Source organism: Lactuca virosa, chromosome 9 (genome assembly GCF_052849685.1).
Source record: "Lactuca virosa cultivar CGN04683 chromosome 9, Lactuca_virosa_CGN04683_v6, whole genome shotgun sequence".
NCBI lineage: Eukaryota > Viridiplantae > Streptophyta > Magnoliopsida > Asterales > Asteraceae > Lactuca > Lactuca virosa.
In genome coordinates this window covers 28,797,828-28,818,006 of record NC_136434.1, presented here as the reverse complement: position 1 = coordinate 28,818,006, position 20,179 = coordinate 28,797,828, and the positions used below count along the sequence as shown (strand labels likewise).

At 36.0% G+C, this 20,179-nt stretch overlaps 1 protein-coding gene and 1 long non-coding RNA gene across 2 annotated transcripts; both read right to left on the bottom strand.

Annotated features, from left to right (window-relative positions):
• Positions 1–209: 209 nt before the first annotated feature.
• On the bottom strand, positions 210–5,176 carry LOC145135807 (uncharacterized). Its single transcript, XM_079070019.1, has 15 exons — positions 4,601–5,176; positions 4,395–4,481; positions 4,145–4,224; positions 3,846–4,051; positions 3,554–3,630; positions 3,017–3,073; positions 2,543–2,610; positions 2,360–2,466; positions 2,225–2,283; positions 1,984–2,091; positions 1,264–1,320; positions 921–982; positions 753–859; positions 608–678; positions 210–517 (listed from the first exon to the last, which is right to left on the bottom strand). The coding sequence occupies exons 1-15, from the start codon at positions 5,033–5,035 to the stop codon at positions 392–394; spliced, it is 1,707 nt and encodes a 568-aa protein (XP_078926145.1). The 5' UTR covers positions 5,036–5,176; the 3' UTR covers positions 210–391.
• A 13,733-nt stretch (positions 5,177–18,909) lies between these two features.
• On the bottom strand, positions 18,910–20,064 carry LOC145137343 (uncharacterized). The gene is made up of 3 exons (XR_013721000.1): positions 19,991–20,064; positions 19,815–19,899; positions 18,910–18,984 (listed from the first exon to the last, which is right to left on the bottom strand). It is a non-coding gene; the product is annotated as an uncharacterized LOC145137343 (long non-coding RNA).
• Between the last annotated feature and the right edge of the window lie 115 nt (positions 20,065–20,179).

The following is a 20,179-nucleotide window of genomic DNA, read 5'->3' as shown; positions in this document are numbered from 1 at the left end:
CTATTATTAAATATTGTAAATGGGCAAAAGAATTATTAAAAAAAAAAAAAAAAAAAAAAAAAAAAAAAAAAAGTTGAAATAAGTAAAATTGTCTTTTTATCCTAACTACAGACCAACAAAGAGTGTAGTGTAGTTTTTCCAAACCACGGGGATGATTTATATTAACATTGCAAAGGTTGGGCCAAATGTAAGAATCTGACCAAACCACAGGGACCAAAACTGTAATTTACTCATTTTATTTATATATGAATAAAACACAATGTAGTTTTATAATTTTATCGATTTATGTTTTATCTATATTCTTGTAGAGATAAAAATCCACATACAATGAGCCGTATATTTGTTTCATACTCATAAATCAGATGCCAAAATGTGTATGTAACAAAAAAGATTAATCAAGGTCGCTACCACACTCCAGGAAGCAGAACTCTCTCTTTTGCTCATCGAGTTGGATGAAGAGAGTACCTGGGTCTTCTTCCTTGAACTGAATGTTTTCAGTTTGTAAGAGATCAACAACCTACAAGAAGCATCGGCATCTTAAGAACATACACATAAGGCGATTGATGAGTGAAACCTAAATAAGGCAGATGCTCTTTTAATTTCATACCGATTCTTTCAGCTTCGATATTCCAGTCCCTTTACTACCATATCCAGTGATAACCCGGAAACAACGTACGGCTGTAGATCACACCAATCAAAAGATAATCAGAAACAGAAAGTATGTATATGTATGAAAATATATATATATTTACAGCGAACGAATGCACCAAATAGCAGGTGAACTTTCAAAAGCTCCACTCCCTCTTGTACATGTTGTCCATGTAAATCCATTTCTATCAAATTCTTAATGTTTTTGTTCCTGCATCCAATATCATTATCAATATCAACACACACACACACACACATATATAGTGACAAACCTTGAATCGAATATATTCAGGCTTGACATTCTATCTGCTTGATTTGCAGTGCACATCTTTTCCTGCATAAGAATCATAAACTCAAATTCATTACATACGCATTTCACAGCAGATTGCAAAGTAACTGTTTAATCCAGTAGGTAGCTGGAAGATTGGAATCATAAGCCAATTCTGATTTCTTTAGTTTACTACCAGCACACTCATGTTGGAGCATACTCCATCACAAAGATTGGAATACCTTATAGAACAACACAGAGTTTCTAGTTGACTCAATGACATTTACACAGCTTCATTTAAACAGACTTAAATAACCCGGTAATATTTGCTTTCTTTGAACACTTACCAGTTTAGAGAGATATGTTGCATATTCACGTTTTCCACATGCATATGCTGCTGCAGCCTGCAAAATAGATTGGCAAGGAGAGTGCAACTTAAATGATAGGATTTAATTTTGGCCATTGATTGTTTGAACAAACTAATACCTTTTATGTCAGCGTACTTTATTGCAGAAATATTACATAAGAAAAAATGTGTCAATTACATTCTCAAGAGTTTATAATACAACAAAACTTTTGTTGTTTATCGACTAAAATTGTAACTACTTCATGTGGTCCCCGCACATTTCCTGATACATACATGGAATATATAAGCTTTAAGCTTTTGTTAGTTATGGTTTCATGATTTAGCATAAAAATTAAATCAAAATAGAATGCAAAAATAACGATTAATGCAATCATTCTTTTAAAAATATTTCATGCATGATATCATTCATTTGAGATCTCATAGAGACATAGCTACGTGGAAGCAGCCCAAATTTCATAGGAGGTTATAAAATCATTCGTTTGCAAGGCGTCCCTTCATACCATCCGTATGTTGGATATTAAATGGTTATACTTAACATGGATAAAATTTCCATGCACCATGTCCATGTGTAAACCGCATGCTAATATCAATTGTAACATCATTTTGGTTGTTTGCATAAATACCCTTTATAAAATATATATATGTAATTTATTTTTTTTTATAAACAATGGCCTTTCAAAGATCATTCGGAATCACTTACGTCGTCCATGAAGCCAAATTGTCTCTTCTGCCCATCGAGTTTGATTAGGAGAGTACATGTGTTTTCTTCCACCCACTCAACGTTTTCCTTTTGTAAGAGATCAACAACCTGCACCAAACATTCGATATCCTAAGCTACAAAAAAAAAAAAAAAATACAAATACCCACGTCTAAGATGATTGATCCTTGGAACCATATAGAAGGCGTTGCTCATTTTCACAAGAAAAAAGGATGACTTATACCGACTGTTTCAGCATCGACATCTCAGCTCCTCCAATAATGATACGAAACTTCCCAACAGCTGTAGATCACATCGATTAAAAGACAATCAGAAACGGTAAATATGTATATATGATGAAAATGAAATAGATACGTACAACAAACATATGCACCAAATAGAAGGTGAAGTTTTAAAATCTTGATTCCTTCCTCTGACTGTTGTCCATGTAAATCCACTGTTAGCAGATTTACAAATTTTTTGATCCTGCATCATATCGATATAAATATTAGTTTGTAAAAGCATCAATATTTGTTGTCATCTCTATTACACAGTGACAAACCTTATAGAGAATAGATCCTCGCTCGCCCTTTTATCTGCTTGCCGAGCCTTTTCAGCGTGCATCTTTCCCTGCATAAATAATTATAAACTCTATTTGGTACATAAGAATTTCCTTTAACAAATTGCCTACAAGGAGTCCCATCCACATTGGAATCAAAACTACCACACACTCACACTACAATTGATCACTTGATCATGTCCCCAAGAAATGTGACGCCAAAGCATAAACCAAAGACCTTTCCTATGGCTTCTCGTGTATTCATTACCAAGACACTCGTATTGGGGATTAATCCATACATCAGCATGGAGAAATCCAAATTCAATTATTGTGAGACAATCATATGGACACTTGTAATACCTTATAAAACAAATAAGTTTCTTGTTGGCTCAATAAAATTTTATACAATTTCATTGAAAAATAGTTGCATGAATTTCTTGCGACTTGCAAGAGGAAGCATTTCTCTTGTGTACTTACCTCTTCAGAGAGATATGTTGCGCATTCCAGTTTTCCACTTGCAGACACGGTTGCAGCCTGCGAAATAGAATGTCCATGAAAACACATCTTTATTGAAAGAAGGATTTAGGTTACAAATGTAGAGTAAAATTGACCTAACATATTGTAGTTCAAGTACAACTTTGTCAGTTGAAAAGCCACCCACAATCAAAGCTAATGTGAACAATTGTCCATAATGATATATAAGGGTCATAATATTTGTTGAATCCATCTCACATTATAATATGTGTTAGAACATGTGAAATGTAGTTGTATTTAGATTATATAAACAAAATAAAAAAATAAATTTTTAATGTTATAATAATAGAAATAACTACATATTAATTTAAAGGTTTAGGTTAAAATCCATCATCCAACTACTAGATGTGTCCATATTTGGTCCCCAAAAAAAATGTAGATACCAAATGTGAACACGCTGGATGGTGGGTTTCAACCTAAACCTATGAAAGAACAAAAACAAACAAAATAAAGGCGATACAAAAGATAAGAAAACTTTGCCTTGTCATAATAGGAATTCTTTAAATCCCAATGTTGAGTTGCAGGTCTCCTGTAGTGCCGATAATCATCCCTTTTACCTAAACACAAACAGAAGAAATAAATTATATCAAAAATTACACACACGTAAACGGTTTGGTTTGGTTTGGTTAGGTTAGCCGCTATTTTTTTAAAGTACTAAGCCTAAACCTAACTCATAACCACATAATGTGGATCGCTAATTTTCCCAAAGTGATATTGATCCACATTCTGCAGTTAATTTCTTGTTGTATTCACCTAATAAAATTTTACTTACCAGAAAGATGCAGCTTTTTCGCTATGTCTTGTGAAGGATTATTGTCAAGCTTCTGCCCAAATGGTTGGATCGATTTTATTACATTCCTGCAGCTCACTTTGACTGGCTCCCGTTTTGGTGTAAAAAGAGCTTCCAACATGTCGTGAGGCAATGTAGAAGAAATTTTGTGGCCAGATAAATCACAACTAACAACATCAGAATAACTCCTAAAAGAAAATCACAAACAGTTAAAGTATCCTGTTGGACTACTTTTCAACGTTCCACTTTTTAGTAAGAAAAAACAAATTACAACATCTTACCTGCCCTTATATGACATATTAGTTTTACCCGGGAGATTATTATGAGATGGTGAAGCTAAGTCAGACATCCTATCCGTGAACTGCCACAACCCAAAATAATATTAAATGAAGAATAAACTCACCCTCATCAATTTATGAAAAATATCATGGTTATCATTCACTAATTCCAGGCACATGTTCAATATTAAGAACCTTTAAAATGACAAGTCATATGTAATTTTAATGATCTGACAAAGTGCAAGTTACGTACAGGGTCAAATGCCTCAAGATCAGCCACAAGGTCTTCATAACTTGTGTTTGAGTTCTGATGCTGACTACTCTTGAAAAGCTCTTTTTCCTGGCCCCATGTGTATACACAATATGAAAATTAATTGGAATCGACAATTTAATTTAATATGTGGATGTGGGGGTTTCTACTTTCTATGACTATTAAAATTAATATCTAGGTTCAATTACCTTTTCAACATCAGAGGGCCCATTCCCTTTATGAACAGATGTCCTCTTGTTGGAAAAAGACGAATAATCTTTTCCAATGATATTGGATACCGTCCCACTTGAAGCAATCACCTTGTTCTTTCGGCTCCTTCTACTAGACTTGCCGCGGCTATACACATCCAAATTAGAAACAACAGAGCTCCCACTTGAGTTCGACGCAGTATCTGTGAAATCACAAAAACTATCTGCGGAATCATCGTCGTCCCATTTAAAGCTCGAACAAGAAGTTGTATCTGTCACGTTCCCAATTATTCCTGCGTCTTCCGATATCGAAGACAAACTAATCCGTCCTGACAAGCTCAAACCACCAGATTGTTCATCAATTTGTTCAAGAGTGGGGTTTTCGCATCCAGGAACTTGTGGTTTCGGTCTGTTCTTCTTCTTACGAAGATGCATTGTTTCAATTAGGGCATTAACTGTGAGAGTGTGACGGGAAGCGGCCTGTCCAGGGTTTTGACTTGTGAGCGAAATGGGTAGAAATGTAGAATGAAAGCAGGAAAAGACAAAATTGCAAAATTTGTCATGTGGTTTGTGATTTGTTTTAGAACGGTCCATAAGCCTTTCATCGTGCGGATTTAGTCCTTATCGACGATTTTTGTTGGGGTTTTGGTGTTTTTCGTAATTTGAAAAGACAATTTTGCCCTTCTAATATTTATTTCTATTTAACTTTAAGTTTTATTAAATAAAAAATATGGGACCCATGCTCTCTCTCTCTCAAATCGCACAAAGAGATTCCTCAACATCGACTATGGTACACTTCCAAATCTTTCGACGGAATCTCACTCAATCATTTTCATCAATAATCCAATTGTCAATGAAGATTCCAATAAGCACATGGTTGTGCTTGATGTGGCCACCAACGCAATAGTCGTAACGGCAGATCAAGCGACGACATAGATAGTACGGATAACCAGAAGAACCACCGACTATGACGTTCGTGAGGATTTGGTTGTCGTCATCGGAGAACATAATCTAGCTTTTGTTTCTTCTTCATTTGGAAAAAGAGAATGCCATCATAGGCCCACCATTAAGCCCATCCATCTCCATCAAGGTCTCCATCTGGCGTCGACCACCACTGGTAACTCATTAAAAGTCAACCACCGCCATCAGTCTAATCTTTCTTTCCCTTTCTCATCATCATTGAATCACCACACCTTGAACATGTAACGTCCCAAAAACATGTATAAAATTTTTATTTTTGAATCAATTGAAAAGGATCGAGTATCCATAACAAATTCAACAAAGTATGTCAAATAAGAGAAATCATCAGAGTACAAATCCAAATCCTAGAGAAAAGTGGAACATGGGTGGATGCATTACGATCATGTCGGGCCCTTCCCTTTTGTATCAGAAGTACCTGAAACCACAAACATAATTGTAAGCACAAAGCTTAGTGAGTTTCCCAAAATATCACATACAGCATACACATTGAATATAACAACATGTAGTTGTGTCAGGTCCGTATCAACCCAAAGTAACAGCAATAAGATATGCCAGGTCCGTATCAACCCCGAGTCCATAACAAGTCCGAGCCCAGATTAGTTCCATACATAAATCATCCAATCACATCATTCAAAGTCATACAATAGCATACATTCTACTCATATAATACAGTGGGCCGACCTTGGTGTCTTCGACCCACTTAAGATAGTAAGAAGACTCACCTCACAAATAGACGAAAAATAGCTAAAATGGGTCTCTGCTCCGAAATCATGTCAACCGAACACCTATTCAATGATAATTGACCAAACTCAACTATAAATCAAAATACCCAAAGTACCCCTAGGTCAAACCTAGCCAAAACAAGGTCAAAAGTCAAAGTCAACAGCCAACATTGACTTGCCACGTCGTGTTGGTTCTTCAACATGTTGTGATCCCTAAAGGTAGGGGTGTTCATAACCGGATATCTGAAAATTTGGATATCCGAAATTTCAGATAGTTGATTTTTAGTATCCGATTACGCATCCGAAATTTCGGATACGGATTCGGATACCAAAACGGATATGCAAAAATTTGAACTTTTGTTCAAATTTGAAAGGCATATGAAGTTTTTATATTAGAAATACGTATTTTTAAATTAGAAAGGCATATTAAGCAATATAGTTATTTAATTAAGGGTATTATGAATATGTTTTAGTTACTAACATTCATATTACAAGACATATGTGATTAAAATAACAAATAATGTATAAATTAAAATCAAAATTTTCGGATATCACATATGCGAATTATTCGAAAAATCTGAAAAACACTATCCAATTCCGATTCCAAAAAATCAGATATCCGAAATTTTGGATATCCGATTTTTCAGATAATTCAGAATTTTGAAATTTCGGATACGAATATTTTTGAACACCCATACCTAAAGGACAAAACATACGATCCGACCCCCAGTCGCCACGGCATGGTGACCTGACACCACGTCGTGGAAACGAGGTTCCAAACAGCTTAATTGATTAAGTTGTTTTCTTCAAACTCTCGAGCTACAAATCTTGGAGCTCACTCAAAACATGATCTAGAGGGATAAAGTTTCTAACTTTGCCCCCAAGGACCATCCAAAAAGGTCCAAAACTCAAACCCTATGTTCCAAAAGACATGAACTTAATCATTAAGGACTTGTTCCTTTAAATCTGAAATCCATCTTCTCTAGTAGTGTTTCTAACACTAAAATCAACATGAAAGTTGGTACTTTATAGACATGCATGTCCAATGCATGTCTTGAACCCATATTAGGTCAAAAAGAGAGTTTATAACCTAAATCTCATGCATGATTACAATGTACAATTAAACTTCAGATCCAAGCCACCAATTTCACCAATTGTCCCAGAGATTCATAAAGTTGCAAACTTTATGAAATCCCACCATTGTAACTAACAATAATAAGAAGATTATGGGACAAAGCTCAAGATCTAGCATTCTATCATGATAAAATTCGAGTTTGGGACACTTACAAAGGTCTAGAAGAGTGTTAAGATAAAGAATGGAGACTTGCTTGTTGGATCTAAGCTCAATGATTCATCCTTCTTCCTTCAAAAGCTTCCAAGGCTACCAAAAATGAGCACAAGAGAACCAAGGAGGATTAGGGTTAGAGATGATAGGTTTCACAGTGATGGAGGCTGAAGGCGGACAACCCTAGCCTCTCCACTTTCCTTTAAATACCCAAAAATTAGGGTTTTACCATCATGCGGCCACCACATCGTGGCCGCAAGCCGCCACGGTGTGGTGACTAAATGAAACATGCGATCTAGTCTCGACTCGCCACGTCGTGGTGGTCCTTCACCACGTCACGACGACCCTAAACAAAGAAGATAATAATTACAAAGTACCTCAAAAATTTGGATTTTACAACTCTCCCCCCACTCTAATCAGACTTCGTCATCGAAGTCCGTCACCGCAAATAACTCGGGGGTAATGTTCCCGCATCTCAGCATCTGGTTCCCAAGTCCATTCGGAAACATTTCGATGCTATCACTAGACCTTAACCAAAGATACCACCTTATTGCGCAAGGTCTTCGTCTCCCGGTCCAAGATCGTCACTGGTCTCTCAACATAATTCAGCCGATCATCAACCAGTATATCATCCAAAGAAATAACTGATGGGTATTATGCAAAACATATAAATCCTATGCAACCTTAAATAATTAATCTATGTTTTCTCTAACTGAACATACAACTTGAACAACAAAATAGAAACCCTAGAACACTAGCATATATTCGAAAATACATATATAGGGTTATAAAAATCATACCTTCATTGTTATATAGTAATAACAATGCAAATCCTTGTGTTGATAAAGTCGTGTCACAAATGTCATGCCTCTAATGGTTCACACCCAACACTAGCAAAAGGAATACAATTGAGAGAGAGGTGGGAGGCTTAAATTTTCGGCTAGCTCTTCGAAGGATTGAGTGGCCGAAAATCATAGGGTTATGCCCTATTTATAGTGCAATCAGGAAACCCTAGATAAGCCTAAATCCAAGATCAACTTAAACCGGGTGATTATCCACTTTCCTGTTTATCCACATAGGACAATTCTAGAAGGCCTTAGGCTTAAAGAAACCGTCCAAACCATATAAAGGATTCTAGAATGCCTCTTGCTGAACTATTAAACAATTACATTTCAGTTCATGCACTTTTAATTAATTCCTTTAATCCTAAAGTTAATTCCAATTAATTTCTGATTAAATATTAATTAAATATTATTATTTCTAATTAATATATTATTTTCATAATATATTAACGAATTATTTATTTCAATTTATTAATCAAATAATACATCAAGACTCTCTCTCTCTCTAAATATAATATTGTCTAGTTGCTACTCTTGTGGGCAATCCAAAAGGACTATGATACTATCAATTTAATTATATATCAATTATAGTTATGGGCTTAGACACCTAATCCAACAATCTCTCACTTGGATAAGTCTAATAACTATAGTTTCCAATATAACTTCTAAAACTAATTAGCAAATTGTAACATCCCAAAGTTTAAGACCGAAAATTTCATTTATAATTCACAGATTACTGAAAACGCCATCAATGTTATCTCATATCATAAAAAATCATAAATCAAAAGTCTCAAAACAAGTCATAATAAATAATGTCAGAGTACAAATCCCAAGAATCTCATATGCGGAAAATCGTGTGTGTGATGCGCTGCAGTCATGCCGACTCCTTTCCCTTCGAAGAAGAGGTACCTGAAACCAAAATTGTAAACCGTAAGCACGAAGCTTAGTGAGTTCCCTCATCATACCACATACCATACAATAAACATACTGTCAGACATATTTGGGTGCCCGACCTACCCTGCTGAGCATACCGGGGTACTCAACCTACCCTTGTTAGGCATACCGGGGTGCCCAATCTACCCCTGTCAGACATACCGGGGTGTCCGACCTACCCCTCCTGTTTATCTCAACCGGTTACGGGGACTATTTCACCCCTACCACTACCACATAGTAACATATCGTAAACATACTGCTAGGCATAGATGGGTACTGTCTACCCCTTCGGTCTCTTTCAACCGGTAACCAGGGACTATTTCGCCCCTCTTACCACTATCACATAATATTATAGCATACTAGCACATAAAGCATAACAGATAGTGGCACACCAGACAATTATCACAAAGACAAACATCTCAACTACAATCACCTACTAGTGGGCCGACATTGGTGCCTTAGACCCACTTCTACTGGAAGGTAACTCACCTCAAATGTCGTGAAGTAGTTGAACTGTCCTCGGCTCTACAATCAACTCCCCTCAAACTCCTACACATAAAATCTCCTTTAATTACTCTTCCATACTCATGACCCCTTAAGAGTCAACTCTGGTCAAAGTCCAAGTTAAAGTCAACCTTTTGGTCAAAGTCAACGTTCTAGTCAAAGTCAACCCTCTGGGTTGACTCAACTCGCCGAGTCCCATAAATCATAAATCTCTTAAATCGCGATCCAACTCGTCGAGTTCTTGCATGAGCTCGTCGAGTTTCTCCTATCAACATAATCGGGACATTTCACTACAACTTGTCGAGTTCCTAATTGAACTCGTCGAGTTCTTCAATCCTCAAAACCCAAAAACCATGACCAACTCGTTGAGTCATCTCCTAGACTCGTCGAGTTTGCTTAATAATAGAAAAGGTTGGGGGACCACGATCCAACTCGCCGAGTTAGATGAACAACTCGTCGAGTTCCCTTTAGTCTAAATCCATTCAGTCACTTCTAATCGAGTTCAACGCTTCCAAACCATAGATCTGGTCCTCTAGAACTAAGTTACCACGTAAAGTTGCTAACTTTACGTCCATGCATGGTGTCATGAAGCTAGAAACACCAAAACTAAGCTATATAAGAGATCTAGGGCATGAGGAAGGGCCAAGGCTTGATAAAGTTGGCAACTTTAAGCCTCACAAGCTCATTAGTGCCTAGATCTGAACACAACTTCATGATATACTCAAATCCCGAAAATGACTTCTATATGGCCCAAAAGTGACAACATACTACCCTAAATGAAGATCTAAATAATAGAAAGTCAAGGTATCAACTTTATACCTCAAATGAGTTAGAAATGCAGCTCAAACTCTGGATCTACTGGCTTCCTCTTGAATCCCCAAGCTTCTCTTTCCTTTACAAGCTTCAAAATCATAAAGAATGCACAAAATGGCTCAAAACTCTCCAAAAGTGGATTAGGGTTTCTTGGCTAGGGTTTGGGACGATGGAGGCTGTAAATGAGGCCAACCTTTGGAGTTAAGGTGTTTAAATAGGGTGCTAAACCCTGAAAATCAGGGTTTCATTCTGGCATCCCTACTCGTCGAGTTGAGGCTCTCGACTCGACGAGTATTCTTTAGATCCCGCGTCCAAATTCCATTCCTACTCGACGAGTTTGGGGCCTCCAACTCGTCGAGTTCCTGTATAAAAACGAATAAATTAATTTGAAATACATACTGGGAACCGGGCGTTACACAAATTGTAGCTTTTAAAATCCGTTGTCGAACTCTGACCCAGTCAGTTACCTATTGTCACACCCCGATCCTTGTCGGAATCGATCAAGGCGTGATATATTGTTCAAAGTCTCATGACAACTATGTTATAATATGATTAGATTCAATTAAGTACTAAGTATGCGAACAAGATCCACAACATACAAATACAAATCCAAATACGAACAACATTTATTACATCAAATTTAAATAGTCTTGTGGATTTCTAAGGCACAACCTATTTTTCATCAACTTCATTCTTCAAATCTGCATCATGGGTAAAAACAGGTCAACTACGAGAGTTGGTGAGTAATCTAATTTTAGTAGAGAAAATTTGTGAAGTTGAAACATTTATAATTTGCAATTTGTTTTCTTTTGAAGTCGGCAAACAATTGTATTTGAGATAACGGTTTATAAATCCAAAATTTATTAACAAATGATAACAACAACAATAAGTCCTCACCCTATATATACATATATATATATATATATATATATATATATATATATAAATATATATAGGATGGAGCATCTAATCATCAAACACACTCAACCACGTGCGATCAATCACCTTAGCGTCCCAAGGCGGGGTGGTCAACCCAATAGCGCTATTATTGTCCATAACGTACCTCAAGAATACGGGCATAGTCATGGAGATTAGACTAAAAATGATAATGCACTACAAGTACATGTAGCGTAAACAAACAATAGTTATACAATTAATGACTCACGTATAAATGTCCCAACAATGTCTCAATTGTGATAAAACAATAAAATGAAGTTGGAACATATTAGAACCACATGATACACCCCAAAAGTATTGAAAATTATAAAATATGGGGTAGATTACTCACATTAGTCCCAAAACGAAATGCGTGTGTCGTACGATAGACGGTTCGGGTCAAAATGGCGTAGAACCTAATATAATTAATAGTTTTGATTTAGGAACTGCTAAACGAGAATAGAGTATTAATACAAATTATAGTTTGTTATGTAAATGTATCATAAACTATACCTATTATAGTTTATCACAACAAGGGTAGTAGTAGTGTTCATAAACTATAATTGTCATAGTTTACCAAATGTTTGTGTATAACGGATGTAAACTTTGTTTATAAAAATTAATTATTTACCATACTTGTGAAGGTAAAAATCCATTTGTTTTCTGATGTATGTCTAATTACCAAGACAAAATGACATATAATGTAATAATATATGATTACATAATGATATACACCTTGCTCAACGAGTTACAAGGCGTAAATGAAATTGATGGTATTTTTCTAGTAATAACGTTTCTGTTACTGTTCTTAGAAAATTTATAGAAAGTCATCAAATGTCTAAATCAAAAACCGCAAATTCTGAGAGTTTATAAAGTGTGTCTAGTTTGTTCATAAATTTTCTCATGATTTTTAGCGATCTCCAACTTGTGTGAAAATATTCATATTCACAGACTGGTCCGGTTTTGTTTCTGAAATGATAGACAGTTTTGTAAAAATCACCATAAATCGTAGAAAAATCATATGGTGATGTGCAAGTAGTCATTTTAAAGGTATGAACCTGAACTATATGCGTCTGAAACAGTTTTGAAAACTAAAATGTTTAAGTTGACCAAAACAGTCCGTGAATGGAGTTAAACGTTTCTGTTGAAGACTGTTAAATGAGTTTAGTTGTGTTTTTGGTGTTTTAACTTGTATTCCCCCCTTAAAACTTAAGAAAAACATGAAAATATAGGGGTATGAACTCACCTTATGTGTTATTAGAGGATGGATGTTGGAGAAGAGAAGTGTTCAACCCAAGAACACTTAGAAGATGCCTTGACGAATCGAGAACCTAACATGAAGGAGACGATGTTTGTGTAAGATTCTTATGATTTTGAGTTGAAGGATGTGTAATAATCATAAGAAGAATGAATTATACTTACCAAGAGTGGAAGAAAGCTTGATAATCAGCCTTGGAAGTCTTGGAATTGAGAGAGAATGGTGAGAGAATTTGGAGTGTGATCCTTGGAGGAAAATGAGAGAATGAAAGAAGTATGAAGAGAGGGGATGGGTTTTTATACTTAGACAAAGAGTGAGGCTGGTCATGTAGTGGGTATGAGTTGGTCATGTAGTGGGAAAGAGTTGGCCATGTAGTGGGTGTGAGTGGTGGCATGTGACATAAAGTAAAGTAAAGTCATCTTTCCACCTCAAGCACCTCCCCCACTAATTATTGGTATGAATGGCCCTAAAAACGTGGGGATTACTGAAATATAGAGTTCTAACTGTACAAATAAAGTTTTTGGTGAAAATTCCGCGTTAAAATGATGAAAAACGGGCCTAAAACAAAGTCGTAGTCGAAAAACCGGAAAAATTATGACACGCAAAAATGCATGTCGTCTTCTTTTATGACAGGGGCTTCCTTGATACTCATTGCGTGTCATCAACACGCGCGTCGTAAGGTTACGACAGACAAATGTGTGTCGTCTTCCTTTATGACAGGGACTTCGGTCCTGAAGCTTCAGTTTTGGGTCCTTAAGCCTATTTTACCCGTTTTTACCCCGTTTCAAGTGGTTTTTGACCCAGTTAAGGGTCGGGATGGCCCGAATGATTACAAAAATTTAAAGGAACTTTTGAGAGAGATTTGGGAGAGATTCGGGAGAGATTTGGGAGAGATTTTAATAGAGAGAGGTTGAGTGAAAGAGATTGTGAGAGGTTTCGTTTGTGATCTTTTTGAGTGTCCGGCTTCGCAACGAAAGGTCCATAAACCCCGTTAAGCCATGATTTAGTGTCTTACACAATCCCGATGATTGTGCAATAGTGTTTTATCGCTTTGGTTCGTTGTTTAGCACTGTTAAGGCTAAGGAAAATCAAACACATGAATTTTTCAAATGATGTTTTCTCATTGAAATAGCGAATTGTATAATGTAAACCCTAACATACAAGGGTTAATGGAGTTGACCGGTTTGACTTGTTGACTTTGTTTGACTTTGACTTGACCGAAATTTGACGGTTGTCACATCATCCCCCCGTTAGAGGGAATTTCGTCCCGAAATTTGCATTTTGACTGCGAATTCAAGAGTTTGGAAAAAGATGTGGAAAACTTCTCATAGTACAAGAAATTAATTATGGTGAGGAACAACCCGCCTGATGTCACATGACGACCTTGGAAATTTCTTATTGTAACTTGAGCTGAGTCAATTTAAAAGGAGTTTATTGTTTTAGGATGATAGAGTATTCTATGTGTGCTTTTATACTCCCTGTTTTATCCTTGGTATTACCACTATGAATATTTTATAGTTAGCGAGTTCCATCATTACGAATGTTTCAACAAATTTTGACCAAATTTGCATTATAAGTCCTACCAGTTCTTTTATAGTCGCTTGGCGTAAACTAGTCGTATATCATTAAGATTGCAAGGGCATTCATCGTCACCACAGGTTTAATCTATTACGATGACTTGTTGTCGCTATAGGTTTTTAACAAGAGCCAACGACATACCTATAGCGACACACAAGTCATAATTTGCATGTGTGAAGACTTGGAGTATTTTCTAATGAAAAGTGTGCTACTGGGGAAATTGGAAACTGATACGTAGCTTCAAAGTCAAGAATATGCAGTAGGCATGTGATGCATTAAATGCATGAGGCACACAAGTCATCATTTGCAGCAACAGATACGTATATGTGTGTGAATTGAAGAAGAAGGTTACGGCTCAAAGAATATGTATATTCATTTTCTCTTCATTTGTTAGATACACAATAACCATAACATCATAGACTATATATATTCAATTTCGTTTGTAATTTTCACTAGTTTATATTCCGTGAGTGTTACCGAAATCATTTATCAATTTTTCAGAAGTGCTTAACTTGTTTTGTTGCATTCCCAACAATTTGCTATTAATTACTTCTCCCACTTCACTTATATAAATCATCACATTCTTACCGCGACTTTTAACTTCTCCCTCACAAATGGATCCACCTGCAGATCATCAAAACCCCATAGATGACCTCGATTGGTTTCGGTACTTTGATCATCAAGATCTTTTCAGGTATATATAAACGTCACTCATTACACGATCTTTCGCACAGAAAAGTGATTTTGTCGACATTGATCAAAACATGGTTTGGATTTGTAGGGATCAAAAAGAGTCTTTCATCGTGTTGGATTTGATTATCTTGAGTTTTTTTTTGGATTTTTGCAGTGGTGACATGCTCGACCATCAAGATTACGAGTTGTCGGAAAAATTGCATGAAGTGCTCGATCAAAACGTTTCCACAGTACTTAACAAAGATCAAAACATCATTTCTAGAAATGAGTTTTACGATTTTGATCCCCTTGAAGACATAAGCTTATGGGATTGTTGGGAGGATGGTAATTTACCATTGGTTAGTTTCAGTGAAGACTGTAAATCTGGTGGTGAGGCTACATGTAGTTCTAGTGCTGCCACCACTGATCACGGTGGCCGGAAGATGGCAAAGAGATTGAGACCATTGGAGTTTGAAGAGATAGAGAAGTACTTTGAGATGTCGATAATCATGACAGCAAAGGAACTAGGGATAGGGTTAACAGTGTTGAAGAAAAGATGCAGAGAGCTAAACATAAACAGATGGCCTCATAGAAAACTTAAGAGCCTTCAATCCCTCATTCAAAATGCCAAGGTAAACTACGATAATAACCTTCTATACATTACTCATGCATGTATGCATGCACTTGGTAACCAAAGTAGTTTTGGTATTTTCTAAAATTTTAATTATTAGTTTCTTTATAACATAAACATAGGCCCTAGGCATATGCCACATCAAATCAATTGATTTACTACGATTTCCTGATTTATATTTATATAAACTTAACTCATTGTAATTTTTTTTTGAACTCACACGAAAAAATATATTACATCTACCTTTAAAAAAACTAGGAGTTGGGATTAAAGGAGGAGATAGAGACGTTAGAAGGGCACAAGAAGATGATGGAGAAATTGCCAGATATGGAATTGACAGAAGGAACAAAGAAGCTTAGGCAAACTTGCTTCAAAGCTATTTATAAGAAGAGAGGACTTAACAATCCTTAGTCCTTACCTTTTCTTTTAGCCATTTTGTTATAATTAGTGGATTTTAATCTACATTGTATGTGTTTTTCTCTTGATAGTTTGATACCCTTTTCAGTTTCATTGTGTTTATCTATTGATTTTTAATGCATAAAATTTTGTATAATTTGGGTATTATAGTTTGTATTATGTATTTAACTATATTCTAGATTGCCGACACGACTACACCGACGACTCTATACCAGAGGTCTTTATAAATAGACTTATGAATTTAGTAGGAATAAATTGGATTATAATCTTGTGATTTGTTCCATGTATGATCCACTCCTAAGATTCACTCGACATGCCCCCAGTTATGTGTAATTAAAATTTTATTAGACTGTTGATCCTAATGAGTCTACCCTAAGTCCACAACCAAACAAGGAACAAGAAGTAGAGCAATAGTCATAGATTCTGAGTCTATAATATCTTTAATTATGTATAACCTTGGCGTATGCACTCAGTTATCATAGGCCTACTAATAGAGGTCTTTAGTTTTCACATAAGTTGGTTATAGTATCACCAAATACTCCTATAATATTTTTAGGTGTTTAGATTCGATTCTTAAAGTAGTCCCTGTAGGATGTAGTTAGGTTGTTAGATTTGTTGCCCATTATGACTATCCCCCAGTATATGCAAGTCACTCCTCGGACAGATATAGTTGATCAGGCTATATCCTTCCCAGACTTGATTCACATATACCAAGGCATACAGCCTCTCCCTTTGCTCGTTTTTCTAGGTTCCACCATGTGAGAGCATGACCTTGGAGGCACCTTGTAGCATGACGGACCATCAGGTCCTCAGGACACTCGCTATGGATGAAAGTACTCTCCATTTCTTCAATCCATGTGAGGAGTGCGGTGGCACCCTCGATGCCTTTGAAGTAAGGCGGATTGCAGTTACGAAAGTGCTTGAACGAGCAACGAGGAGTGGTTGCTGGAGCTTGTGGCTGAAGAGAATGAAGTTGGGTTGCAATTGTTGGGATGACGTTTGCTACCTCCTTGGCGATAAGGGCAGCTAGCCTTCGGTTGTTGCGAGCAGCGTATGGGGGTCGTAATGCCATCTACGAGAAACACGCATATGGACTTGTGATTTATTTGTAAATTGATTATGGAAATAAAGTTTTTAGACATTGTTGGGTAAAATAATTGTAAAACACTTGTTGGGCCATGGTTAGGAGTGTTGGGCACCTTTTGGGCTTTCCATGGTTACTAAATGTGAAACATGTAGCACTTGCGTGGGCCCCCACAAAACTAAGTTTTCACATGTCTTTCCCACTTCTAGGCCCATTAGGGAACTTAATAGTCCAATGAGTTGGCCATTTTGGAGTGTATCCTTTTGGATACGTTTGATAAGGTCGAGTATTTTGATGGCTCAAAAGTAATGTGAATGACGCGCTTTGGCCTATAGGTTTGGGAACTCTCGCCTTTGGTCCCCAGGTAAGCAAACTGGTCCCTCGGTTGATTGGGATGTATACGAATGCTTGCCTAGTCAGGACTTTCGGGCTACCGGCACCTCCCCCTTCCAGTTACTACGCGTCCATTACTATGATCCTACCCAACTAGAGTGGATGACTTTGAATTTCCTATGAGCTTTAAGGAATATATATGTATATACATTTTTTTACCACTTGAATATGTGTGTGATTTTTCAGAGAAAGAGGAGAATATTCACCAGTGTATGCACACATATAAGTGTCAGGAGTAATACGTATGCACTTAAGGGAGCAATTAACACACAAAGGTATTCCTAGGATTTTCTAAGTGTGAATTGCATGCAGTTGTGTGTGCATTTTATAAACTAGCATACGAGAGGACCCTAGAGGCTATAGACTAGGTCAAGGCAATTAACCTAATTCCCTATAGTCAAGGGCTCTGATACCAATCTATCACACCCCGATCCTTGTCGGAATCGATCAAGGCATGATATATTGTTCAAAGTCTCATGACAACTATGTTATAATATGATTAGATTCAATTAAGTACTAAGTATGCGAACAAGATCCACAACATACAAATACAAATCCAAATACGAACAACATTTATTACATCAAATTTAAATAGTCTTGTGGATTTCTAAGGCACAACCTATTTTTCATCAACTTCATTCTTCAAATCTGCATCATGGGTAAAAACAGGTCAACTACGAGAGTTGGTGAGTAATCTAATTTTAGTAGAGAAAATTTGTGAAGTTGAAACATTTATAATTTGAAATTTGTTTTCTTTTGAAGTCGGCAAACAGTTGTATTTGAGATAACGGTTTATAAATCCAAAATTTATTAACAAATGATAACAACAACAATAAGTCCTCACCCTATATATACATATGTATATATATATATATATATATATATATATATATATATATATATATATATATATATATATATATAAATAAATATATATAAGATGGAGCATCTAATCATCAAACACACTCAACCACGTGCGATCAATCACCTTAGCGTCCCAAGGCGGGGTGGTCAACCCAATAGCGCTATTATTGTCCATAACGTACCTCAAGAATACGGGCATAGTCATGGAGATTAGACTAAAAATGATAATGCACTACAAGTACATGTAGCGTAAACAAACAATAGTTATACAATTAATGACTCACGTATAAATGTCCCAACAATGTCTCAATTGTGATAAAACAATAAAATGAAGTTGGAACATATTAGAACCACATGATACACCCCAAAAGTATTGAAAATTATAAAATATGGGGTAGATTACTTACATTAGTCCCAAAACGAAATGCGTGTGTCGTACGATAGACGGTTCGGGTCAAAATGGCGTAGAACCTAATATAATTAATAGTTTTGATTTAGGAACTGCTAAACGAGAATAGAGTATTAATACAAATTATAGTTTGTTATGTAAATGTATCATAAACTATACCTATTATAGTTTATCACAACAAGGGTAGTAGTAGTGTTCATAAACTATAATTGTCATAGTTTACCAAATGTTTGTGTATAACGGATGTAAACTTTGTTTATAAAAATTAATTATTTACCATACTTGTGAAGGTAAAAATCCATTTGTTTTCTGATGTATGTCTAATTACCAAGACAAAATGACATATAATGTAATAATATATGATTACATAATGATATACACCTTGCTCAACGAGTTACAAGGCGTAAATGAAATTGATGGTATTTTTCTAGTAATAACGTTTCTGTTACTGTTCTTAGAAAATTTATAGAAAGTCATCAAATGTCTAAATCAAAAACCGCAAATTCTGAGAGTTTATAAAGTGTGTCTAGTTTGTTCATAAATTTTCTCATGATTTTTAGCGATCTCCAACTTGTGTGAAAATATTCATATTCACAGACTGGTCCGGTTTTGTTTCTGAAATGATAGACAGTTTTGTAAAAATCACCATAAATCGTAGAAAAATCATATGGTGATGTGCAAGTAGTCATTTTAAAGGTATGAACCTGAACTATATGCGTCTGAAACAGTTTTGAAAACTAAAATGTTTAAGTTGACCAAAACAGTCCGTGAATGGAGTTAAACGTTTCTGTTGAAGACTGTTAAATGAGTTTAGTTGTGTTTTTGGTGTTTTAACTTGTATTCCCCCCTTAAAACTTAAGAAAAACATGAAAATATAGGGGTATGAACTCACCTTATGTGTTATTAGAGGATGGATGTTGGAGAAGAGAAGTGTTCAACCCAAGAACACTTAGAAGATGCCTTGACGAATCGAGAACCTAACATGAAGGAGACGATGTTTGTGTAAGATTCTTATGATTTTGAGTTGAAGGATGTGTAATAATCATAAGAAGAATGAATTATACTTACCAAGAGTGGAAGAAAGCTTGATAATCAGCCTTGGAAGTCTTGGAATTGAGAGAGAATGGTGAGAGAATTTGGAGTGTGATCCTTGGAGGAAAATGAGAGAATGAAAGAAGTATGAAGAGAGGGGATGGGTTTTTATACTTAGACAAAGAGTGGGGCTGGTCATGTAGTGGGTATGAGTTGGTCATGTAG